Source organism: Elgaria multicarinata, chromosome 10 (assembly GCF_023053635.1).
Source record: "Elgaria multicarinata webbii isolate HBS135686 ecotype San Diego chromosome 10, rElgMul1.1.pri, whole genome shotgun sequence".
Lineage (NCBI taxonomy): Eukaryota > Metazoa > Chordata > Lepidosauria > Squamata > Anguidae > Elgaria > Elgaria multicarinata.
The window spans coordinates 20,534,509-20,562,058 of record NC_086180.1 but is presented as its reverse complement, the minus strand read 5'-3'; the positions used below and the strand labels follow the sequence as shown (position 1 = coordinate 20,562,058).

Genomic DNA, 27,550 nt, shown 5'->3' with positions numbered 1-27,550 from the left:
TGTATATAAAAAGTACAGTATAAATGGCAATTCGGTGAATGTTATCATATCATAAATGTAGGGGGACATCTTTTCTTCTCAAAAAGAGTTTTCTCTCAAGTTTGTCTTGAGTTTTCTCGTTGAAGGCACATCTACACCAAGCAGGATATTCCACTATGAAAGTGGTATATAAAAGGCAGGAGCCACACTACTGCTTTATAGTGGTATTGAAGTGCACTGACAACTGTTGGGGCCCATTGACACATACCATATACCACTTTCATACTGCTATATCCTGCTTGGTGTGGCTCCTGCTTTTTATATACCGCTTTCATAGTGGAATATCCTGCTTGGTGTAGATGAGCCCTAAGAAAACTTCTTAGCTTGATGTTTCTCTCCACATTTCATTTCTATCTTTCTTTTTCATGTTTTAGTAGATTGAATGCTTGCTGGAGGGGACCAGTTTATTTTACTTTATGTACAGCACCTAGTACAGACTAAGTGCATGAATAAATATTAAATGAACATGCTGCTGCTCTATAAACCCAGTCTCATTCCAGAAGTGCAAGCACTGGCTTAAAACTCATGCAGTATCCTAAAATGTTTGTATGTCAGGGCTGATGGTCTCATAAAGCTGGACAGGAAGAAAGGTGGTTATCAGCAGGCAGTTGGACTTGTCGAGGCTAAAGAAGGCAGGAACGACTGCAAGCTGGTAAACTGTAACTTAATTATGTACAGTCATGATAGCAGTTCAGCATTTATTCAAAAGAATACTTGTTGAAACTAAGGAGACAGACTGGAATCCAGTCCTTATATAGCCAGGTAAAACCTTCTGCTCTGGATGGAGTTGCACTCCCTGTGAAAGATCAGGTTCATAGTCTGGGGGTCCTCCTAGATCCATCAGTGTTGCTGCAAGCCTAAGTAGCCATGGCAGCTCACAGTGCCTTTTACCAACTTTTGCCAGCTACACCTCTCCTGATCAGGATAGCTTGGCTGTGTTGGTACATATACTAATAACCTCAAAACTGGATTACTGCAATGCATTCTATGTGGGGCTGCCCTTAAAGCTGCTCCAGAAGATGGAGTGAGTGCAGAAGGCAGCAGCTCAGTTGTTGTTGGGAGCTGCTCCGTTTCAGCATTGAACTCCTTTGCTGAGGGAACTGCACTGGCTGCCTATTTGCTACCAGGACCAGGTTTATGGTTCTAATACATAGTACTAGTCTATTAGAACCTGATCAGGAAACAGGATACTTGAGAGAGCACCTTTTCCCTTACCAACCTACCCAGTCACTGAGGTCATCAGAAGGCATATTCCTGGTGATTCCACATGGACCTATGGTCTGATTGTAGTCCACCAGGATAAGAGCCTTCAATGTGGTAGCCCCATTCCTATGGAAGTCCTTACCTTTAGAGGTCAAGCAGGCTCTTCCTGAAAAGAGTTTTATCAGAACTCTGTTTCTTTTTAAAAATAGATTTATTTATTTTAATATGGCATTTTTATTCTTTTATCCCATCAATTGTTCGCCACTCTGAAATCTTTGGATGTGGGTGGGATACAAATCTTGTAAATAATAAATAAATGGCCCTTTGTATCATGTGACAACTGCTAAGTTGGTGAGCTGCCAGCTTATCTGCATTGACATTACTCAACGGCAGCCTATAGTAAGTAGTGACTCCTGTATCTGTCATTTTGAACTGTTCCAAATGTCATACAAAGTCTACCACAGTCCATGTTCAAGTCCCCTTGCATGTTGCACTGAGTAGATTTGCTATACTCATTCCCTTCTCCCCAATATAGTCATTTACTTTTAGGACTATGCCAGGTTTTCTGCATTTTCCAATGATGCTTTGGCCAACAAGGTTGCTACCTTTACTACTCAATCGTAGAAGTGTTGTCATGGCGATGTTGCACAGCAGCATGGGCAGCCAGAGCTGTAACAAGAAACACTACTACAGAAGTTCCAAAAAGATTTGGACACTAATGCAAAACAACAACAACAACATGCTTTGAATGGCTCCATGTGCCATTGTTGAAACAGGCCAAAGCATACAGGTCTTTCAACTAACATCCACCACAGGTAATAGGATCTATGAAAAAGCCACACTGCTTATTCTCTTTCTCATATAAGCAAACACTTCAACATTCATAGATGTGGGAGAGGGATTAAACATGATGTCTGGAGACCAGTTTTGGTAGACAACCTGCGAATAAAAATGTTGCTATTGTTCATATGGAGCTTATACACTTGGGGGGGGAGTGGGGGTTTAGGTTTAGCTAAATGGCCTCTTGCATTTCTCTATGCTATTAGCGGGCAAAGAAATGGAGAGGAACATTTCACTGAATTTATGCACGGGGAAGAGAAATTCTACAACAGTTTCTCAGAGAGGGGGTCACCATTAGCAGTGGTTGCAGTTCTTTTTTCCTAAGGGCTTTTGGATTTTTGTGCTGCCACCATTTTGGTGCTGTTTTTAAGCTTATCTTATCATTGCAAGGTGCTATGTATGTTCTTTTATTATCTCACCATCACTCTGCAGCCTCCCCGGTTGCCCATGCTTCTGGATCTAAAAAAAACCCATGGTGAAGGAATTACCCCATGATGTCTTCCCCTGGGCTTTATTTGAAGTGAGATAAAAAATATTTAAAATAAATATTTTGGGCTTCCTCCCACCCCCCACGCCCAGTGATATAGAGTAATGATGGGTAAACTCACCTGGGTCTGATTCCTCGGACACTCATCCCACCACCTTCATCCGCCCCTACTCACAGCACCACGCAAGCTTTTTTTGTGGCCCTGTGTTTAGCAATGTCACGAGCCCATCCACCCTCAAATGAAGCCTCCATTGTGTACAACAACAGAGGCTCCAGAAATTATGTAATTTCCAGACCCTTCATTGTTGTGCACAATGGAGGTTCCGGACGAGGACGGATGGCTGCCAGGCCCTTGTAGTGCTGTGCAGGCGTTCAATCTGTGGGCCTGCAAATGTGCTGGGGCCGCCCTGCTGGGTCAGGGTGTGTGCGATGTGGGGGAGTCAGTTGGACTCCCAGACCCAGTCACGTGTCCGCAACATCCATAGTAAGAAAAACTTCCTGATTGTAGGAAAAACTTCCTGTTAGAGCAGTACAACAATGGAACCAGTTACCTAGGGAGGTTGTGGGCTCTCCCACACTAGAGGCATTCAAGATTGCAGCTGAACAACCATCTGTCATGGATGCTTTAAGGTGAATTCCTACATTGAGCAGGGGGTTGGACTCGATGGCCTTGTAGACCCCCTCCAACCCTACTATTCTATGATTCTATAACCCCCTGTGTCTAACACACACACACACACACACACACACACACACACACTTACATTCTGAAGGCCTATTTATTCTGTAGTTTAAATACTGGTTTTCTAAAACAACAACAACAACAACAACAACATGTTTTTGTAATAATCTGCAGCTGTTACCATATCTTACTATATTTGTAGAAATAATTTATTTGTGAACTTCCCAGAGAGCTTTGGCTATTGGGCGGTATAGAAATGAAATGAAATAAATAAATAAATAAATAAATAAATAAAAATAAAGACTATCTTGATATTCATCAAACCTTTATTTGATCCCATGGAGCTTCCCTTTTTTTCCAGTGGCCTTCACTGTGTGATGGCCTGACAGGTATAATGTCAGGACTATCTAATTATTTTGGGAAGACTATGTCTTGCAGCACTAAAGTCTATTTAAGATGATTTTGCTGCAGATCTAACACCCTTGGAACGGATATCCTCCTGAAAGCAGCAGGGAAGCTCTTTATCCCCTTTGCATGATTATCAACACACCCATCCTTTGTGATTTAAGATAAAATTATCAAGAGTTGATGAAGATGACAGGATTATTGCAAGCTCTGCTGTCAGTTTGACATGGAGAATAAATGCAGGAAATGAACCTTCTATTCATGTATTTGCTGCTACATTTACAGTGATTTAAAAGAATTTCATGACTTCACAGGATCAGATAACGTTAAGAGTTTGAAAGTATCACAAAGATAATCTAGTCAGAACCTTGCATCAAGAGAGACATGATTTACCAGAACAGAACAAACTCTTCCAGATGCATGCCCAGCCTCTTCTTTTAAAGGAAAGCAATAGCTTAACTAGTTAGGTGGCCCTACAATAACATCAGCAAAACCTCTGAAATGATGGTGACAGCTGAAGGGTTGGTGAGGCCCAACATAGTGCAAGAAACCCTGGGGGATCTCTTTCCCCCAGGGCAACTAAAATGATCAAGGAGCTGGAGCGTCTCCCTATGAGGAAAAAGTTACAAAAGCTGGGATAGTTTAGCTTGGAAAAAAGGACAGTAAGGGGAGACATGATAGAGGTATACAAAATGATGCATGATGTGGATAATTTGGATAGGAAGGTATTTCCCCTCTCTCTCAGAATACTAGAACTCAGTCATCTCATGAAGCTGATTGGTGGGAGATTCAGAACAGATAAAAGGAAATACTCCTTTACATAGCACATAGTTAAACTATGGAATTCACAACCAGAAGGTGTAATGATCCTATCTCTCCTTTCTCATCTCACACTATTGCCCCGCTCGTGCTCTTCGCTCCTCTGATGCCATGTTTCTCGCCTGCCCAAGGGCCTCTACTTCCCTTGCTCGGCTCCGTCCATTTTCTTCTGCTGCCCCTTACGCCTGGAACGCTCTTCCAGAACATTTGAGAACTACAAGTTCAATCGCAGCTTTTAAAGCTCAACTAAAAACTTTTCTTTTTCCTAAAGCTTTTAAAACTTGATGTTGTGCAGACTTTATACTGTTAGTTTTACCCTACCCTGTGCCTGCTTACCCTACCCTGTGCCTGTTTGCCTTCTCTTCCCCTCCTTATTGTTTTACTATGATTTTATTAGATTGTAAGCCTATGCGGCAGAGTCTTGCTATTTACTGTTTTACTCTGTACAGCACCATGTACATTGATGGTGCTATATAAATAAATAAATAAATAAATAAATAAATAATAATGGTAATGATAGCCACTGGCTTTAAAATTTGGATGGCTTTAGAAAGAGGTTCAGTAAATTCCTGGAGGAGAAGGCTACTAGTTCTGTTGGCTATATGTTTCCAATATCAGAGGCAGTGTTGGAATGAGTACCTAGGTTGCTCCGTGCTGGTTTCTTTGCCTATGTTGCTGGTGGCTTCCGGTGCACCAGAAGGCAGATGATTGTTGCCTGTGTCCTCTGAGCTCCGGCTACTCAGAGGAGGCAGAGGTTGATGAAAATGTTTTATTCTAGAACAATGTGTCCATTTATGTGTCTATAATAATTTCACTTACAAGTACAAAGCAGCAAGGGCTTTCTCAATCCTGGGGTCCTACTTTAAGCAGGTAGGCTGGAACAAGCAGGGTTCTTCTAACGACAATCTCTGGAAAGGTGCAGGTAACGATATAAGCCTTTATATACCATATATACCAGGGTCCTGCTATGCTTGTGTCCTGTTTGTGGGTTCCTTGCCGACAGCTGGTTTGCCACTGTGTGAACAGAGTACCGGACTAGATGGACCATTGATCTGATCCAGCATGGTTCTTCTTATGTCCTTAACATCCTGAAGCTATTTTTACTTGATAATACTCAGATGAAAGGACTTTATTAACACTTTCTCTATATTATCTCACATTTGGTTCCTAAGAATTAAGCAATCAAAATCAAACAACCTATAACTTTTTCGATAGTTTTCAAGTTCTCACATAATGATACGCAATTATTCATATTTAAGTATAGCTTCCCGAACATTAAGGGATGACTGGCTATCCCATTTAAAAATCTTACCAATGTTAGAATTACATAGTGCAACATTTATGTTGAAAACTTTATCTAGCTCTTTTATTTACTAAGTTTGAAGTGACATCAAGCATTAATTGTGAACAACCTAATCTTCTGCTCATATTGTTGTTGTTATTATATCCAATAGAAAATGGACAATTTTTAAGATCAGCAACCTTAAAAAAATAGATGCTTTTTGTTTTTTTGTTTAAAAAACAACAAAAAAAGTGAATTTGAAACAACAACATAATCTCGCTATTACCTCAGAATGATACAAAGGTAAATTTGCTGTTTTGGCTTGTATGCAACAGCTTTTAGGCTAGCATACAGCTTGTACCATTTACTTCTACCATTTCCATCCTTGCACAAGAGTAAACTCCACTGTTTTGATTCCACTTGTACAGACACTTCTGCAACCTGTTGCACAAGCAACAACTTTACAGTAGGTGTTTGTGTGCTAGTTGCTCCACTAGCCAATACTTCCATAACCTCTTGTAGGCACACAGCCCTTTAATAACATCTTTTTGGAAGTATCTACAAACTGAGCTAATGGGATATCAGCGTAATTAACCACTGTATCCTTTGAACATTTTCATATTTGAACAAGATTAGGCACATTAGAATCCTCCAAATGAAAATGCTTAGATTTTAAAGGGGTATCAATAGAAGACCACTTTCTAGCATCAACACTGCCAAACTGCAACACACTAACTCCTCGATACACTAGCTCTTGGATATGAGGATTCAGTTTGGATTAAATATTGTTCCAATTTCATCCACTGAGATTCAATTATCAATTTATCCTGAGTTGGAGAAAAACAGATATTAAATATCAAAATCTGTTCATCTCTAAACTGTCACAAAACTGCCATGAAAAATCGCATGCTGGAACATTGTAACTACATCCAACTATAAAGATGTTAAACATAATATACTGAAGGTGACATCTAAGTCTATTTAAGTCTATTAATTCTTAAGAACATGCTTCTTGAAGGGAAACAAAAGCAAATCCCTTAATGTAGTTCCTCGGAATAGTTTCTGGGAAAATATCATGAACGCACAAGCTCTGTAGGCAATGGGACATCTCTAGGGGTTTACTCAAAAATCTCACTTGATAATGGGACATCCAAGCTTGCCAGTGGCTAACTTATAACAACCCGCTTTCTCTCTCCTGACAACTCAATAGAAAAGAGCTCCCTTGTTCCTGATAATAGCACACCCTTAGAGAATTGATCTAGCAGTAATTTACCCCTTTGCTCTTTCTATTATTCACAGAACAAAAGCTTTCTGTGGAGTACTCTCACCATGAAAATGGGCAACTGAAATATTCCCAATGGTCTTAGTATAGTACAATAGCCAGATTTCCCAATAGAAGCATGAGCCTCGATGTGCTCTTTGAAATTATTAGCACAGTAGCATGGAGCCCCCCTCTTCCATCCAATCATCTGGTGGATCTCATCGAACTAGTAAAGCAAAAGCAGCTCAGACTTTGACACTCTGTAGGTTTTGCACCATGCAATATTCTAGAAGATCCAGAAACAGGGCTGGCCCGAGACATTTCCTGCCTGAGGTAGAACAGGAAATGTGTTCTACCTAGCCACCTAAGAAAAGGTACATGGTATCTAAAGCTGTCTGATATTTTCTACATGAAGTAGAAAATCCCACAAGCACCTTAGTCCCTATCTGGCATTAGAAATACAATTATAATAAATTAAATAACACACAATTTGCTGCCCTTTCATGGCAACCAAAATCAGTTAAACCAAAAATGAAAGGAGGAAAGCATCCAAGTCAAACATTAATAGAAGTATAGCTTCCAAATTGTGTGAGGTAATGGTTCCTCTCTATTTGGCCCTGGTTAGCCTTCATCTAGAGTATTGCGTCCAGTCCTGGGCTCCACAATTCAAGAAGGACGCAGACAAGCTGGAAAGTGTTCAGAGGAGGGCAACCAGGATGACAAGGGGTCTGGAAACAAAGCCCTATGAAGAGAGACTGAAAGAACTGGGCATGTTTAGCCTGGAGAAGAGAAGATTGAGGGGAGACATGATAGCACTCCTCAAATACTTAAAAGGTTGTCACACAAAGGAGGGCCAGGATCTCTTCTCAATCCTCCCAGAGTGCAGGACAAGGAATAACGGGCTCAAGTTAAAGGAAGCCAGATTCCAGCTGGACATCAGGAAAAACTTCCTGACTGTTAGAGCAGTACGACAATGGAATCAGTTACCTAGGGAGGTTGTGGGCTCTCCCACACTAGAGGCATTCAAGAGGCACCTGGACAACCCTCTGTCAGGGATGCTTTAGGGTGGATTCCTGCATTGAGCAGGGGGTTAGACTCAATGGCCTTGTAGGCCCCTTCCAACTCTGCTATTCTATGATTCTATGAAAAGAAGGGACAAACAGGTCCTCCGGATGCAAAAGGATGTATTTATACAAAGCCCGACATGTTTTGGCCTGTGTCCTTTTAAAGGCCTTCTTCAAGAGGCTTACTTATTAGAAGTTGTCTGCAGATTTCCCTCTAGCAATGAACTGTCTTGTGCTGTCACCAGTGAATATTAGTGCAAGGCAGTAATATTAGTGCAAGGCAGTAATCCTTTTGTATCCTAAGGACCTGTTTTTCCCTTCTTTTGTTTAACCCAAATCAGTTGCCTTAATGAATAGTAGTGCCAGCCCCATCCAGACACATTAAATGGCAGTTGATCAGTTCTCAGCGGGTAGAAAAACGGATGACTCCTTCTCTACTTTCCTTGTGAAACCAGGTTTAAAATGCCCTATTCTACCTTTAGTACTAATTAGTTATGCTGCTTTTTATGTTTGTAGATTTTTATTTTTGCTTTTAGCTGATGTGTACTGTTTAAATTTCGGGATACTGCTTTAGAAATTTCGAGATAGTGCTTTAGAAATTTTGTAAAAAAAGCTAAGACATTTTGGATTCAGATACATTCATTAATCCAAAAATATTAAAGACAAATATAGAAATGAAACCGGAAGCTTTCTTACTTGGACTAATGGACAAACAAACAAAAGAGAAGTGTGGAAACTTATTTTTGTACATGGTGACGGCAGCAAGATTGCTATTCGCACAGAACTGGAAACATCAATGGATGTTGAAGATGTTGGAACTTGCAGAGATGGCAAAACTTACAGCGATAATGAGAGAAAGGTCAACAGTCACGTTTATGTCGGAATGGAAACCTTTGATAGAATATTTGAAAGAGACAGAAAAATGATGTATTTGTGTGTGGATTCCAGAGTAAGATGGGGAAAGGGAGGAAAGAAGCATAATTCTGTGAACCCGATGTATGTAAATGGGGTGATCATGTAAAGGGTAATTATAAATTAAGGGGCATCTCTGGCATGAAAAGGGCAAAAGAAAAACATATCCTAACCTCACCCTTAAATGTTTTTAGTGTAATTGTAGATGCTATATGTATCTTTGTTTGTATGTATTATGTGTGATGTTCGCTTAGATGTTGTTGGAAAAAATAAAAAAAATATATTAAAAAAAAGAATTTTTTCATCGATAAGCTGTTTAATAAAGTTTAAAATAAAATATATCTAGGAAATGTGAAACCCTCCTGAGAAATTTCTAAGCAACTCGGTTGGATTCCTTCAAAATTCATCTGAGTTTGTGTGCCAGGACAAATCCACAAATTCACTTCAAAGTTCACCTTAGGCAAAATTTCTATAGTCAGTTTATAAATAGCAAGCTTAACAACATCATGAAACCAACTGTTTATATATTATCAAAGGGCCATTTCTGACATGACTTTTCCAAAATGTGAGAAGAGTATGTATAGTTAAAGAAGAAAGAAAAAAGAAACAGCACAAAGAGAACTCTCCATAATGTCACCAAGATAGCTGAGACCTTGTGAGAGTCTCCAAAATGGTTAATAAAAAATATCATCTTTTCCATTTCTCATTAGTTCAGCTTCCCTATGACCAACTTTATTTCTTTTTTCTTTTATTTCCTTTTCTTCAAAATGTCACTTAAGGCAGTGCTATTTGGATTCATTGAACCTGTCATCCAGTCATGATTCCTCATATGCATGAAATTAACTAGAAGTAAAACATCATGTTCCCCATCATATCAGCTGTCAGTCCATTGAAAGCTCTGTTATCTTTAGGATGGAGTGAAAATGATTAAGATAGACCTGAGAAACAGAAGACATATCTAATTCCTGTCTTATAAATGTAAACATCTAATAATATGTATATACACTTGTTCACGCACATAGATCAAATCAGGTGGAACAAAAAGGCACCAGTAGAACTAAAAACACCTTTCTGGATGCCTTCTGAGATGACCTACTCCTCCAACTTCTTCTTCTTCTTCTTCTTCTTCTTCTTCTTCTTATTATTATTATTATTATTATTATTATTATTAATTTATTTGTATCCCACATTTTGCCCAATGCTGGGCCTCAAGGTGGCCTTACAAAGTTTAAAACATACATTGTGTGTGTGTGGGGGGGACAAAACCATAAACGTTTAAAATACACAACAAAATTATAAGACATTAACATAGATGGAGGGCCAGATTATTTTCCAAAGGCTTGCTTGAACAAAAATGTTTTAGCCTGCTTCCGAAAGCCCATCAAGGAGGGAGCCAGCCTAGCTTCCCCGGTAAGAGAGTTCCAGAGCACTGGAGCAGCCACCGAGAAGGCCCTCTCCCATGTTCCCACCAAGTGCGCCTGTGAAGATGGTGGGACTGAAAGAAAGCCTTCTCCAGAAGATCTCAAAGCACGGGCAGGCTCATAAGGGAGAATACGTTCTTTCAAATAACCTGGACCTGAGCCATATAGGGCTTTATAGGACATAACTTAACCAGCACTTTGAATTGTGCCCGGAAACAGACTGGAAGCCAGTGGAGCTGTTTTAACAGGGGAGTTGTATGCTCCCTGTAACCAGCCCCAGTCAACAATCTGGCTGCAGCTCTTTGAGCCAGCTGGAGTTTCCGAACACTCTTCAAAGGCAGCCCCACGTAGAGCACGTTACAGTAATCCAATCGTAACTGTAAGCCTATATAAACTAGTTGCTGAGGATCAAGGGTGGGAAGGTGTTGGTGCAGCCGTGTCCTGTTTGTGGGTTCCTGATTGACAGCTATGTAAACAGAGTGCTGGACTAGATGGACCCTTGGTGTGGGTCCATCTTATGGCTCTTCTTATGTCCAGCATGGCTCTTCTTATGTTCTCACCTTTAAATTTATAGTGTCCTGACTGCCAAATTCCTTAACAGGATGTCTTGCTCCCATGCAATTAGCAACCCAATAGCTTTGGTCACAAACACAATGTCATGCTTGTTATTTACTGCTCACGTTTTCTGCAGTCTCAGTATATGGAATGAAGTGGTGCATCACTTCTATCACATGAATTTAAAACCAGCTCTTCTTGCTTCTAGCCTTGAAGAGGTTTATTCAGCATAATGGGATCTCCCTTGTACCAGAGTTGAAAAACGGACTTTGCGAGGTGTAATTCTGTTGAACCTGTATCCTTACACATCCCTGTAGTTCTTAAAGACCAGAGTGGTCTCCATAACAGGCAGCACAGTAAGATAGGTGCCCACTCAATGGGAGAACTTCTTCCCCTCTCCTTCCTGAAGAATTGATTAAAGGGGAGGATGTACTTTTGCAAGTGCAGGGGGAAGTTCATATTTAATTGTTCAATTTATTAAAGACCCCATATATTAAATGTTCCTGGAAATCCTAACATAAATTTCTCTATGTGGTAATAATGATGTCACAAATACAAATAAAATCTCAATTAAAAAAAAACCCAGTCTAAAACTGATAAACATGCTAAACACAGCATAAAATATAATATGGATACAAAAAATAAAATGAGTAAGAGTTAAAACCACATTGCAGGGACTAAATCTTGAACACTAAAATACTTTAAAATAATATAAAAGCCTGGGAGGACAGAAATGTCTTAGCCTGGCACTGAAAATATAGCCGTGTGGGTGCGAGGTGAGCTTCCCTTGGGAGAGCATTCCAGAACCGGAGGGGGGGGGGCTACCACCAAAAAAGCCTTCTCTTCAAATCTTCTTACAGAGACCACTCTGTTCCTTAGGATGTAATCTACCTATACTCTATCGATATGGGTGACAGTTATAACTAGCGCTAATGGAGGGTCAACAGAATTATACCTTGCAAAATCCTTCTTCTTTCATTTCAACTCTGGAACAAGGTAGCCCCCATTATGTTGAATAAAGGCTGTGAAGTTAACAGGCTTGTTTTGGCTCAGCTCTAACACTGATGAGCCCTGTATTAGGCCACAGCTAGACCTAAGGTTTATCCTGGGATCCTCCAGGGTTCGCCCCTGCCTGAGCACTGGATCCCCTGTGTGTCACCTAGATGAACAGGTTTGACCCCTGGATGATCCAGGGATAAACCTTAGGTCTACCTATGGCCTTAGATGCAGTTTGAAATGTAAGGCCTAAACTATTTTCAGAGAAATATCTCATTTTTTTAAAAAAAAACTCTCATTTTCTGAATCAAGAAAATGGAAAGTTTCTTTGCAAAATAAGAAAAATAGAAGGAGGAGGAGGAGGAGGAGGAGGAGGAGGAGGAGGAGGGAGTTTTATGTCTAGATCTGTTAATCAACTATAAATTAATTATTGGGGGGAGGGGAAGAGAGAATTACAGTGCTTCATTTCCATACAAGGACCTGGCAAGAGCTCAAAGAGGAACCATCTTCAAGGCAAAACAGTGCCAGGCTTTCACAGAGTAAATAAATATGGATGATGATCAATTTCCCACCTCAAAAAATTACATTTTTAAATCGTCTGCATGGTTGGTATGCACCCAGCAATTCTAATATCTACATTGTTGATCTAGAAAGCTGAAGTGACAGCTTCATAATATTCAGTAATCCCCCCACCCCCAATTAATCCCCATTTACTCCAAGGAGCAATCTGTCTGAGAGGCACAGACTGCTTTATAAAGAAAGATAGAATCCAATAATAATTTCATTTTAATTTATGGAAAGATAATTCTGTTTGTCTTGTCATGATAACAAATTACCATTTTAGGGTTTATTTATTTATTTATTTATTTACTGCAAAGAAATTTTGCGTTCATCCTCATAAAGCAGGGATGGAGATAAATAAATCACCATAAAGCTACAGCTAATTCCCAGTCCAGACTGGAAAAGTTACCTCAGAATATTGACGGATGATGAAACTGGGATAGAAGAAAGCCAAATTTATATCATAGGATGGAACAGCCTTGCCCAACCTGGTGTCTTCCAAAAGCGTATGACTGAAACTCCCATCATTCCAGGCAACATGGGCAATTGATATCAGTTTAACCCATCCTGTACATTTATTCCAAGATAAAACTGTTTTGTTCTGCTCATCTTTCCTTGTAAGTTTCAGAAGCTAGGCAAGCCTACACATCTAATGTTATCACCCTACAACCTCTAGTACAAGAACAAATTCTCTCTGCTCCACCCTACAATATGCATCAGTCAGAATATGGCTAGTTCCCTATCTCAGCTGCATGCCTTGCATTGTGTACAAGGTCATGTTCACAACGTTTCTATTGAATGAACTGTTAGATGCTAGACTAAGACTGGTTTTGGACGACATGATAACCAACAGTGTGCTAAATAGTCAACTGTGGGTTACTGTGTTGTCTGTCGGGACTTTTTCACATCCACGGTGGGTTATCTGGGGCCTTGCTAGACCTGCCGGCTTACGCCGGCAGGGAGGCGGGGCCGAGGCGCGCTGAAGTTAGCGCGCCTCCCCCAGGCTACTAGACGCACGACGCGCAGGGACGTCGCGTCCCTGCGGCGTCCGGCATTTTTAAATTTTTTTTAAAGGGGCCGGGTGCGGCCCGAAGACTCCGGAGAGGTAAGTGCTTTTTTTGGGGGGGGGGGTTACCCGGGGGGGGGCGAAGGCTGGGAGCCAGGGTGGGTGGCACGGGGGGAGGGTGGGCGCGATCGCACCCGTCCTCCCCCCGTGCCACCCACCCTGGCACCCACCCTCCCAGCCTTCGCCCCCCCCCCGCCGATGGGCACAGCGCTACTATAGGCGCTGTGCCAGGTCTGCGGCTTTTCGTGGCTCCTCGCGAGTAAGCGAGGAGCCGCGAAAAGCTGCGGAAGTCCCTAGACGTTCCCCAGCTCCGGCCTGAGGCCGGAGCTGGGGAAAAGGTGTGCCATAAGCGAATTTGCTTATGGCGCGTTGGAGGAGGCCTCAGCGCGGCCTGTCTCCGGATTCCCCTGTGCGTCATCTGGACGCACAGCAGGGAAGCCGGGACAGAAGGCGCGCTAAGGCCTCGTCTAGGAAGGCCCTTGGTCAAAATAACCATCACAAATAGAGTTGATTATTTGAACAACTGTTGGTTATGATGTCATCTGTTGGGCACCGTTGACTATTATGGTGCACACAGTTGGATATTTTCGGCGACTACAGAATCCCCTGGCAAGAGAGGCCAAAGAGGCAGCTGCCACTCTAGTCCAGCTGGCAGAACTCTCAATGGCTGATGTGATAACAGTGGGAGGGCTGAGGGAGGGTGGGAGATGTGTCAATTAAGCACACCGTTGACTAATAGTCAACTTGACACTGGCCTTAATCCACACCACAGTTGATTATAATCATGTCATATATGATAATAAGCTGTGGAGTTGACTGTTAACCCACCATTGACGATTGTGTTGTCCGAACGCAGCCTAAGCCTACCTAGTTGGCCTGTGCTTTAAAAACCAATTATGAACAATTCATTGGAATCTGGTTCATGTTGATGCCAATCTGTATGCTGTTTCCACCCCCTGCTGTTCCAGTTTGTTAATCTTGATTTTAAAAATACTATTTTCAATTGATTAGCAAGCCTCAATTTCCTTTAATGGGGGATCATTCCAAACAGAAATCTATCTCAGGATCTAGATTACCAAATATGATACGGGTTCTATTTAAAAAATTGATATAGGAAGCTTGTATTCTGGGCCAGATCTACACTTCGTGTCATATTGATAGGATCCTATCATGGTGACCGTATATTGCTCTTGCACATTTATACCTTGTCATAGCACACACAATGACATTTGCTGAATATTTTGGATAATACAGAATAAAAAGCAGGAAGTAATGCTAGAAAAGTGGCATACGGAATGCCAAACGTGCCCCAAACGTTATCAGCGCACATCAATACCAATAAAAAAGCATTAGTGTAGATCTAGCCATGGTTATGTTCCACATAAACAGGAAAACAGACGAAGGACAATTAGATGATGAAAGAGAGGTCTTTAAGTGATGAAAGAGAGATCTATCAGCAGACGCCCATGCTTTCTTCCAGTATTTCTGCCTAGGATTGTTCCTTTCTATTAATGGTGCTGTTACTCACTCAGGGGATTAACATCAGCCAGGCTAATTACTGAAGTGAGAACAGAGTAACCAAGGTAATAAAAGCTGAAGATAATTAGCAGTTCCGTACAACTCTTATAAGGCAGACAAACCTTTGTCATTTAAAATATTCATTTAGTAAAACAAGCAAATACCCATTAAAGTGCAATATTGCGAAGGAACCAAACAAATCTTGGAACAATCACTAGTATTCCAATCCTTCTTTAAAGAAGCTATTGAGACATTTTGGCAACATTTAAAAATCTCAAAGATGTTTCTTCCCCAAGCTAAGATATTTCATTATTTGTATTCATTTAGAGCGGCATTATATGGGGTGGGGGTGGGGGAATAACGTTTCCTTACCATTGGTTCTCCACCCCTGTTTTTGTCCCTCATTACTTCCTCTTTCTTCCTGGAGAGGAAAGTGGAAGTAAACAAATACTACATGGTCCATTCAGGAGTTGTTTTTATCGCACTGCTTTTCCTGCACACAACAGGGGACCATGGCAAGTTCCTTTTTTAAAAAAAGTTGGCTTAAAAGGGGTCTATTTTGCAATGGAAAAATGAGCGGAAGGAGCAGCAGATGTGTGGGAGGTGGACATTGTTACCTAAAGGATGCGCGAACATCCGTAATTGGGCAGTAGCGGGTGTGCGATAAAAAGCTCGTTTGATGATGCCCTTAGATAATAGTCACTTTAAATTTGAAAAAAAAGGCGTTCAGTAGTAGAATACATGCATTGAATGTCCATGCCCCAGGTTCAATCTCCAGCATTTCCAACAAAAGAAAGAAAAAAAGAAACTCTCAAGTTGGGGTGCTGAGGCAAGCCACCCTCACAGGGTCCACATCTCCCTGGGTGCCTTTGTGGCCAGCAGCTTCTGCTTTTAGTCCTGCTCCTCTTCACCACTGCTGCCTTAGAGACTAAGCCCCACCCCCTGGAGGAACTCTCAGAGTCATTGGCCTGGTTCAGACAACACGCTAAACCATGCGGCTGGACTGGGATGGCTGCCAAGTTCTGCACTCCTGCCGTAGACACTTTTGGCCCATCTGTGTTCAGTCGAATGCCTGAACAGGACTGTGATGTTGTCATGCTATGTGTTTTTCAAACAACACTCTATATTATTGCCTACTATGTCTGTGACCTGCCTAGGAGTATTTACACACTGGGAAGGGTGAGCTGGAAAAAACAGAGGGAGTCATTATCCCATGAACCCAACAGGCTATCTTGCATTTACCAATGGGCAGACAGTTGATTATTCAGTCATTAAGGAATGTAAAATTGCTTTTCAGCGTCATCAATCTTTGCAAATTGTCATGATTTATAAACTGTTATGAGTTATGTCTGCCTGAATACCTGAGCAAGACTTCCACTTGACCAGGGGTCCATAGTGCACTGAAATTATATCTTTCTTTTTTTTTGTCAACTGTTAACTGCCAGATATAACTTTTAGGTCTGATTGATTGCCATACATTTATTGATATTATTGTGTTTGAAAACTTAATGATTGTTCATTATTGATATGAAATAATTCATTATTATTATTATTATTATTATTATTATTATTATTATTATTTCTTACCTGCCTCTCTATTTGGATCGAGGTAGGGAACAACAATAAGTATAAATATAATAAATATTTATTGTAAGTATAAGAATAAATAAAATAAGTATACAGAAAGTATAAATACAATAAGTAACAATAAGTATAAGTACCATCCAATTTTATATTTTTTGCAACAATAAAATAAAATAAATAGCCATTTACTGGTCCAGTGCAGCATTATTTGCTTTTTTGCACTTAAGAGTGTTTGTTCTGAACTTGAAGTGTTTGTAATCTGAACTTTGTGACTTAATTTGTGCAAACTCTGTTGTTCCAGCTCTTCTATAATTCACTAATTATAAATCTTAAGTCTATAACTGATATTTTTATGGAACATTTACAATCAAATTGTCTAAGTATTGGAGGTCAATTTCTGATGAAAGTAAAAAGTATAAGTTCTACAACATATAAAATCAGTGTGTACAAGAGTGTGCATTCCAGTGCTTCATGTAAGCAAGACAATACACTTTTAGTTATTTATTTATTACATTTTTATACAGCCCAATAGCTGAAGCTCTCTGGGCGGTTTACTGGGTTATGAAAAGAAACTTTTTAACTTCATTTTAAGTTAGGTAAAGGAAACAGCTGAGCAAAGGGAAATCTAATTCACTGCCAAAATGGTCTGTAATACTGACAACTAGACTTGATTTTTAAAAGGTTGGAGCCTTTTCAAACCAACACTATCTGCATGGATAGCTATGCAGGGCAATCAAGATTTTGGATGAGGAGTTAGGGTGAAGGCAAGAGTTATGATCCTTACAGGGAAGTTAGCAAAGCACAGTTTTAAAGGTGGATAAGAAAGATAATGATGAAAACCCACAACTCTGCATAGATTGATACTGGATGCCCAGAATTTTTCTCCCACCCCAGCCTGTCGAGGTCAAACTACATGTTACTTTAAATGTGTAAAAGTAATTGTGTTCCCTGAACAGACCAGGATCCTAGCATAGGGGTTGGAGGATCTAACTTCCACCCACATCCTGCTGCAGTCCCTGCTGCATTACCAAAAGAGAATCCAATCTAGATGCTGTGTTTGAATGGGACATCACTGAATTTCAGGTCATCACTCATGTCTTGCTTGTGGGTTTCCCATGGACATCTGGTTGGCCACTGTGTGAACCGAAGGCTGGGCTGGATGGACCCTTGGTCTAATCCAGCATGGTGGCTCTTCTTATGTTCTTATGTCAGTGTGAAGAGCAGCTACAATAGGAAATTTGAGGACAGTCTACCCAGATTGTCTGCTCTTAAGAGAGCCATTGCTCTAGACTATCAAAATAGGGTGTTTTTTTGTCTGCAAGAATAATAACTTATGAATTTATTGTTTTTACGTATTGACAAAAGAAGGACTTGTGGCAAAACTCTTACATAGGCTATAGATGGGGATTTTGTTTAGTATGCATTTTTAAGCAAACTGACCTAATCAACACCCCCTAGAATAATATGTGGATTGGTATGCAGTTATCCTTTGGATTCCACACTTCTTTGAATTTTGTGATATAGTTCTCAGATCAAACACTGCATACCAAGGGAAAGTCGTATAAAAATGTGTATCTTATGGAAAACTGTATGCAAAAGTGTAGAGGAAGTACATGTTAAGAAATTATTGTACAAAATAAATGTAAATTGTGTTTGTGTGTGTGTGTGCGCGCACGTGTGTGTGTGTGTGTCTTAAATTGCAGACTGGACAAAATAAAGGTATGATTGAATACATGCAAAACTGACCTGGACCAGAAACAGATTGATCTGTCTCTCCCTACTTGTGGCAAAACACTTATTCCAGAAGATGAGAAAAGGGTGAAGGTGAGACTTCAGCGTCTCTTTGGATAGTTGTTGCTGTGGTTGATAATGACATAAATTTCAACTTATGTTTTCCACCCAGTTTTCTTAACTGTTCCATATGACCTGAGGCCACAGAGAAACACTTTGTTAATTTATTCAATAAAAATAAAGCCCAGATGGAATCTCTTGCACTGGGGACGGAGTTGCCTCTGAGTGCTCCCGAAACTACTCTCACATCATTTTTGATGGCTCAGAGTGCATGTCAAAAACAATGCCACTTAAAAAGCCTGAAGGACCCCCTGAAGAGGGCAGCTGGGTACCTAGCGATGCAAGGACCGTAGGAGTTACTGAGGAAATGGCACAGCAGGAGGCACAGTGGTGATTTTAATTCCAAATTGCCTGTGATTGAGTCCTCAGGCCTAATGTGCAAGAGCAAAAGCTTTAGTGCTGCCTCAAACTCATGGATAAAAACAAACAATCAAAAACATAGAATCATAGAATAGCAGAGTTGGAAGGGGCCTACAAGGCCATCGAGTCCAACCCCCTGCTCAATGCAGGAATCCACCCTAAAGCATCCCTGACAGATGGTTGTCCAGCTGCCTCTTGAATGCCTCTAGTGTGGGAGCGCCCACAACCTCCCTAGGTAACTGATTCCATTGATGTACTTCTCTAACAGTCAGGAAGTTTTTCCTGATGTCCAGCTGGAATCTGGCTTCCTTTAACTTGAGCCCGTTATTCTGTGTCCTGCACTCTGGGAGGATCGAGAAGAGATCCTGGCCCTCCTCTGTGTGACAACCTTTTAAGTATACTGCTCTAACAGTCAGGAAGTTTTTTCTAATGTCCAGCTGGATTCTGGCTTCCTGTAACTTAAGCCCATTATTCCATGTCCTGCACTCTGGCATGATCAAGAAAAGATCCTTGTCCTCCCCTGTGTGACAACCTTTCAAGTACTGTATTTGAAGAGTGCTATCATGTCTCCCCTCAATCTTCTCTTCTCCAGGCTAAACATGCCCAGTTCTTTCAGTCTCTCTTCATAGGGCTTTGTTTCCAGACCCCTGAGCAAGCAATTCAGTCAGTCTCCCAAAGCCACCCCTCTCCTTCCTTTTAGAGGGAAGGTCATTGGCATCGATTGGCTGATAGATGTGTTCCCCAACCCTTGGATACAACAGGGATTAGACAAGTATTGCTGATCCTCCGCCCAAAGCGATTTTACCTGGCCCTGTTACAAATATTAAGCAAAATATAGGACGTGTCCAAAAGGTTCATTCCACAAACTCAAAGAGTGCTAGTGGAGCTCTGCAAAATCTTTACATTGTGCAAGAAGTTGCACATTATGCTTGCGCAAACCAGTTGCACAATGGGTTGCAAAAGCATAATAGGCAATCAGTTGCACAACTGGTTGTGCGAGCATCATGCACAACCAGTTGTGCAACTGCATTTGCAGAAATGTAACTTTGGTCAGATTCTTGTCAGCATTTTCAAAACGTTGCCATGCCCAATGGCCACTACCAATCCTAACCATCCCCCTGGATGTTCTGCTCCGTCTCCTTGCTGTTGCATCATGTTCACTGCCCTCTATGAGTGGCCAAAGAGTGTCAGAAGCAAGGAGGAGGACCAGCCAACAGTAATTTTCCCTCTGGGTGGTAGTGCAAATTTGGCTCACAGGAAGAGAGGCCAACAAACTGGCAATGGCAAGGAGGTGGTGAACTTTGGGCACCACCACATTTACAGCCACCAAGAACAGCCCTTGAGAATGCAAGAAGTGGCTACCTCCACTGTGTCACAACGTTTCATGCTGATGTGCATCAATGCTTACAAGGGAAGCGGCTGCACAGTTTCCAAGATTGGTGAAACCCTACTGTCCAGTATGCTAAAAGCTTCATCTCACGTACACTTTTGTTCTGGTTTACCTTTGAATTATCTCATTTCGCTTATATAGTGCTTATGTAGCATATGAAAACTTGTAAACTTACATCTATGCTGTAGCGCTTTGGGGAGATCCATTGAGGTTCACTCACATGTTCTTATCCCCACCCCACCCCCAGATCTTTGTTGTACCTCCTCCTACTGTTTATTGGTTGTTTGAAGTGGGGACAACTCCCCCTCTAACAACAGGGATTGGGATTTGCTTCTCTTGTTACTGAGCACCAAAGTAGAACGTTACATAAAACTGCAGTCAACTCTTTTGCATGCTTACTCAGTAAATAAATGACATTGAGTTCAATGGAATGCATTTCCAAATTAGAGCCCCTCGGATTGCAGTATTAATTTTTGCAACTTTAAAAAGAAAAAAAATGGGGGGGCTGGGGGGGAGCGAAGCGAGTTAGGAAGTGGCCGTCTCAACTGCCAATGTACGGAGGAGGAGACTTCAAATGCAGTGCCAGGACTTCCAATGACAGAGAAATTGAGAGGGAAATCACAGTTAGTGAGAGGATTAAGCCATCCTTTCCCATGTGGGGGCTCCCAATAAAAACTGGACCCCCCATTGTTTAAAAAAAGAAAAGAAAAAGGTGGGGAGATGCAGGATCTCCCCCATGGAGAACGTTTCCATCTCTGCTTCCCTGTGTTTGTGTCTCCTGCGATCCCCGACTCAGCTTCACATGTTCAAAGGAAAGGACACACACACAAACACACACACACACACACACAGAGACAGATTCATTCAGAAGCAGCCAAAGGACTTCACTTGAAACTGACAAGACATTTGGATGAAACTGACCAGCCTTTGAAGAGTGCTCTGAGGGACCTATGGCAGGGAACAACCTGTTCCTTTGCAGTGGAAAATGGTTAAAAACACACACAGATCTAAAGAGTTTCTCCCCACCCCCTCATCTTCCTTTCCTCCCTCGCTGTCCAGTCTACTTGATTTGTGTATATGTGGGTGAGGGCTGCTGCTGCAAACCCCATTTGATTTCAACTGCTAACATGACATGCCTTGGTCTGTGCTAAGGAAAAGGGCGCAGAAAGAGGGGAAATCTTTCCAGCCCACCTTTCCCTCCATTTCTCTCCCCTCTAAGCACAGACTAAGGAGCTGTTGAAATCAATGGGTTTTACTTTTGAGTAAAGTAAATCCTCTAACCCTGCCTGGAGGCTCCCTCCCTCCATGGCTCCTGTTTAGGAAAACCTCCCAGGTGTGGAAAGAAGGGAAGTCTTTCCACCACCGCCCTTCACCTTTTCTCTCTCCTCCAAGCACAGACGAAGGGGCAGCAGGTTATGTAAGCAGTTGAAATCAATGGGATTTACTTTTGAGTAAAGTAAATCCCATTGAAGATGTACAGTTTCGGATGTACAAAGGCATAGAAATGTGATCCTAAGTTCCTCCGCACTAACAGAGCTCCAACGGATTTGAGGGAGGAAATGTAAAAAAATCAATAAAAATCAACAGATGACCCAATCTGGTTCAAATTTGGCATGCTGAAAGCTCTCATTAATACCTACTACTGTGCTAATTTGGATCTCTTTATCTTTAAAAATGAGGGTGCTGCTGACAAGGAGGGTGCATTTCCCACATTTCTTTTAAAGTGAAAATGGACGAGTTAAGATGGAGGGAGCAGGAGGAGGAAGGACTTGAATTGGCAATTAAAAACACCCGCTGAAGACAAGACACACCCCTTTCTTTCATCAGCAATTCTGCCCATTGAAAACACACCAACAGAACACCGGATTCAGAATGAGGGATGAAAGTACATGCTGCAGTTTCAGTGATGTGCTTTCGCATAACCGGAAAAACCATACCTTCTGCGCACCAAAATACTGCACTTCTTTTGGCTAAGAAGGGCAATTAAAGCAGGATGCATGGGAGTACTTCACAATAAAAGCAGATCATAAACTGGAAAACTCTGGAGTCCTTTGCATGCAATTCACAGTGATTGCAGAGTATAACGCTGGTGTGATAAAGTGCTAAGACAGATCCAAAGGTGGGCCTGTCACTGTGTAACTGGGAAGAGGCAAGAGGATAACAGTGGCACAGCAGGCTTCTCTTAAGAACGAATGCTTTGGAGAATAGAGAGGCTGGCAAAGTTTCCAATCTCCAAGCTTGGAACATTGAGTGGGTGGGGTTGAGATTTCTGCAGGAGAACCAGATCCTGTTTGATTCAGGGCTTATTTAACTCAACATACCTTGGAGTAAGCTGGGTGGTTTCATAATATTTGGGGACATTTGTGGTGAACTCCCATCACTACACAGAGGGCTTTCATTATTAAATTAATTGAATGCTATTTTGTGCTGCATTAATAGAAGTATAGCTTCCAAATCATGCGAAGTACTGGTTCCCCTCTATTCGGCACTGGTTAGACCTCATTTTGAGTACTGCGACCAGTTCTGGGCACCACACTTCAAGAAGGATGCAGACAAGCTGGAGCGTGTTCAGAGGAGGGCAATGAGGATGATCAGGGTTCTGGAAACAAAGCCCTATGAGGAGAGACTGAAAGAACTGGGCATGTTTAGCCTGAAGAAGAGAAGATTGAGGGGAGACATGATAGCATTCTTCAAATACAGTACTTGAAAGGTTGTCACACAGGGGAGGACAAGGATCTTTTCTTGATCATGCCAGAGTGCAGGACATGGAATAATGGGCTTAAGTTACAGGAAGCCAGAATCCAGCTGGACATTAGAAAAAACTTCCTGACTGTTAGAGCAGTACGACATTGGAGCCAATTCCCTAGGGAGGCCGTGGGCTCTCCCACACGAGAGGCTTTCAAGAGGCAGCTGGACAACCATCTGTCAGGGATGCTTTAAGGTGGTTCCTGCATTGAGCAGGGGGTTGGACTCGATGGCTTTGTAGGCCCCTTCCAACTCTACTGTTCTATGATTCTATGAATTATTGTGGCACACTCACTATACTTTGTTAGCATGCAAGTTTGCCCCAAAACAAAGGTCTTGGTAAAGATCAAAAGAGAGATGCTGTTATAAGGGTTAGTTATGTCTGAAGACACAGATATAGAGGTGTAAGAAGAAGATGTGCTCTAGTTGTGAAGAATGGAGGAACTAAGGTACATGAGGGTGGTACTGTATAAAACTCCTTCTCCCTCTCTGTCTCTCTGGAAGAGAAAAGAGTATTATACAATTCATTAAAGGGCATTTCTTTATTTGTAAAACAAAATAGATATTTTGAATAGACGGCTTCAGCGTGTTTCAGATTCATCTATAAATCATGGCTTACCAAAAGGACATTAGGTATCCCACAGAGATTCAGTTCTTATACCCTGTTGTTTAGTGACATTGGTTTTCTCAGCCCTGCACAAGCACATCAAATTAAAAATCTAAACATTTATGTTCACTTCACAGGAGCTGGAATGCGGGAAATATTAGGGTTGTGTTTGGCCAGAAGAATACATTTCCTGTCATCAGAAACCAATATTATACTCTGACAGTAGTTGGAAAGGGTTATTGCATATAAAATCACTCACTCACATTACTGCCAAAACAATATTGCTCTCTCCTGGAGTGAGTCAGGAAGCAATAATAGAAACAGTTGCATTTTATATTACTTTTATTTCCACTTAATGTCACTGGCTTGGGAAATGCATCTCAATCTCCCTGGAACCTGACCTTAATGTTTACATGAGTTCCACAGGAAAGTGGAGAGTTTTCCTTTAAAAACAGCTCAGAAAGAAAGCAACAGTGACAAAGCAAGCAAGCAAGAGGAAGCACTACTGATTTTTTATATCCTTTTCTGAAATAAGGCACAGAAGATGCATCTGCAGGCCCATACAGAGTTGCAGTCTATCTTTTCAGACTCAGAGCATGTCTACACCATCCATTTATCCCGGGGTCAGCTTGAGGTTGTCCCTGTGCATCCAAATGGCACACAGGGGATCCCTGGAGTCAACCAGAGATGACCACTCACTTTTCCCAGGATAAAATGGACTACCTTTATCCTGGTTTTTCCCACAGTCCCGGGACAACCCCGAGGACTGTGGGCAGTGTGGTGCAGGCTCCTGGGTCCTCCTTCCTCCACTCTTTAAATGGGCATGGAGCTGCACAAAAGAGCCATGCTGGATCAGACCACACCTCCATCTAGTCCAGCATTCTGTTCACACAAAGGCAAATGGTGGGCTCACCTTGCTAAATCTAAGCAGGCCAAGAGTTAATCAGTGCCTGGAAGGGTGATCGTTTGGGATACTATGGATGCCACTTTGAGTTCCATGATGGAAGGATATAAAAGTCATAAATAAATGCCTAAGTACATGTGCCCATCAGATACTCAGATCCAAATGCTGATAAGTTCCAGCTCCCAATGGCTGACAAGGAGCAAGTACCCCTGAGCGGAGGGTGTTAAACGCAAGAAGTCAGGTGGATAACAAACAGGGAATAATCAACAAAGCCAACAAGGACAGCCTAGTGTAGCCTTCACCAGCCTTCACCTGGTCCCTTCCCCCCAGACATTTTGGACTTTAGCCAGGATAGCCAATGGTCAGGAATGTTGGAAGCTGTAAATATCTGTAGGGAACAAGGTTAGGGAAAGCTGGCCTAGTGGCTTTCCTCTATACTGAGTATCCCAAACCTTGGAACTGTTTAGGAGGCCATAGCACAGGATTAGAAGAGAGGATCCTGGTTTGCAGAGTTAGCATTCTGGCTTGAATGCATACAGTCCTCAACTGCAGCCAGCAGCCCTGGTGGCAACTGAAAGTAGATAGAGCCAGCATCTGAGCCATATGGCTCCTGGGACATCTGAGTGTACCAGAGTTTGGAGAGCCCTTAGGCAGGACACCCTCAATAGCCCTCCTCCTGCAGTGAGTCGACCTTCTCACCACCATTGTCACCAGCTGCTACTGCTCTACATCCTCTTTGTCATCATTGCTACCACTTGCTTGCTTGACAGGCAGTGGCATCTACTGCTCCTCCTCCTCACCACCGCCATTGTCTGAGCCGGAGCTCTTGCCAATGACCCCCTGCTGGGATGTGGGCCCGCAGCAGGTGCCCAACCATACCTACCCATGATGTCGGCCCTGATGATGTGATGTCAGTGCTTTGGGGTGATATGATAGCTTAAGCTGATATGATAGCTTAAGCTGTGTTCTACAGCGGAGGAGGAGGCATTTGTTTGTCTCTACCTGCAAGATTTGGTGTTTTGTTTTCCCTGTCAAACTGCTATGTATGAATGCGGATGGGGGCAGCCTAGGATTGTCTTGATAAGCAAGACAATCCTAGTTCATGTCTGAATCTAAATTCTGTGAGGTCACACACTTTCTCAGGACTGTGTATTAGTTACACCATGCACAGCCCACATGAATCGCTTACACAGCAGTTTGACAGGGAAAACAAAACACCAAATCTTGCAGGTAGAGACAAACAAATGCCTCCCCCTCAGCTGTAGAAAAGGATAGATGCCCCCCAATCCACCCCGCCACACACATATCTCCCCCGGTCCCGCTTTTGGACAGGATTTCAAAAACAATGCTAGTGACTTTTGTCCGTGCTCTTTAGAAGCAAGCAAAAACAGATAGGCATGATTGATTGATTTATCTAGGGATCTTGGTAAAATAGTGCCTGGATATTTGCCTAACGTTAGCATCTCAAAAAGGATGGGTGTCCACTTTCAGCATACCCTTGGCATATCTGCAGCTCAGCCAACAACTCCTCAACATAGTCATAACAGTGTAGTTATGGTGAACGCATATCAGTGCATGCCCCTGCTTAAGTCAAGTATCCCATGAAGCATTGATTCTATAATGAAACGGCTTTACCTTGAACGGCAACGGTTCTTCAGTAAGCGGACTAACAGGAAGCGAGTTGGTACTGCTCGCAGGACTCATATCTGTGCTCTGAGAGAGAAACAAAATAAAACCTAGGTTAGTCTGGGACTAATGAGCATTGCTGTGTCCAGATATTTTTGTGACCCTTTTGTACATGGGGGAATAAAAAGGCAACATCTCATTTATTACTAGTACAACCAAGAAAACAAAGAGGATATAAAAACTGCAATTGAAGCAAGCACAGGACTGTGTGGATGTTTACTTTGACCATTTTTCTGGGTGCGTTTTAATAAACACCTTCTGGAGTGCTTCCACGAAATAATGAATAAGATCTTCAAAGCAGCATGTGGAGAAACACAAGTGCATAAGCACCCTTAACAGCCCCAATGGGAACAATTAGAAATAAATGCCAGAGTACAATACAATACGCAATGCTGTGGTCAAACAAGATCAATTCCTTTATTAGGCGGCAACAGAAGAACCCAAGAGGAATGCAGAAGTGCTGAGGTTCTCAAATACCAGCACACAGAAAGCCATTGTCTGGCTATTACAAATGGAATAATTGAAGAGTTAAAAGCATTCAGCATTGCTGGGGGGGGGGGGAGTGGGGGAGAAGCAAAGCTAGACGGTTTAGCCGTTTTTTTAGAGTATGGATTTAGGAGAAATTTCCATGGGTGCTCATATAAAACTCCCATTCAGCTCAATGAGGCTAAGAGCAGACCTACACAACGTCTGACTCACCTAGGTGAATGCAGACCACCAGTCTTGCATAGTAACCCATGAGGTGGGCAATACATTACTGTTTTCGCTACCTGCCTAGACCTGCAAAACCAGAAGGGCAGGGATACGGGGCTATGGCATTGGAAGGCAGGTGGCAGGGGAAGTCCGACCATTAGGCAAAGTGAGGTAGATGCCTAAAGCAGCAGACTCTGGTGAGTGGGGAATGGTATCCCCCCCAGCCATTCCTCATGAACCCCCACCCCAATAATTCTTTGTGGCAAAGAAGCTTGCTTGTTGTTGGCCTTGATGCCTTCCCTACACCTCCCAATGCCAGCCTGCTGCCCTCAGGAGTAACGGAGGATGCTGTTCTATCACCTGAAGTTTCAGCTGCCAGTCTGGTCCACTTCAGTATATGGAATGGTGTGTATGTGTGTGTGTGTTTATCACCCTGTGCCTCGGTCAGTGAGATCTCCTGGGACAGCCCTGTGAGTTGGGCTAAACCCCTCCACTATGTACAGACAGAGATGGAACAAAGGAGAGCTATACACCCAGTGGGACTTAACCACAATTGGCAACTATCAGAAGGAAAACTAGACTGTTCCATTGCAGGCCCCATAAAAATACAGAGTTGGGT

General features: G+C 42.1%; 1 protein-coding gene across 2 annotated transcripts in view; it reads right to left on the bottom strand.

The window, feature by feature from the left end:
* Positions 1-27,550, bottom strand: part of CCSER1 (coiled-coil serine rich protein 1) — a 394,831-nt gene that overhangs the window by 97,124 nt on the left and 270,157 nt on the right. For both annotated transcript variants that reach the window (XM_063135191.1, XM_063135192.1), the window contains exon 6: positions 26,188-26,265. In XM_063135191.1, coding sequence (XP_062991261.1) covers positions 26,188-26,265 — 78 coding nt within the window. The remainder of the gene's footprint in view (positions 1-26,187; positions 26,266-27,550) is intronic.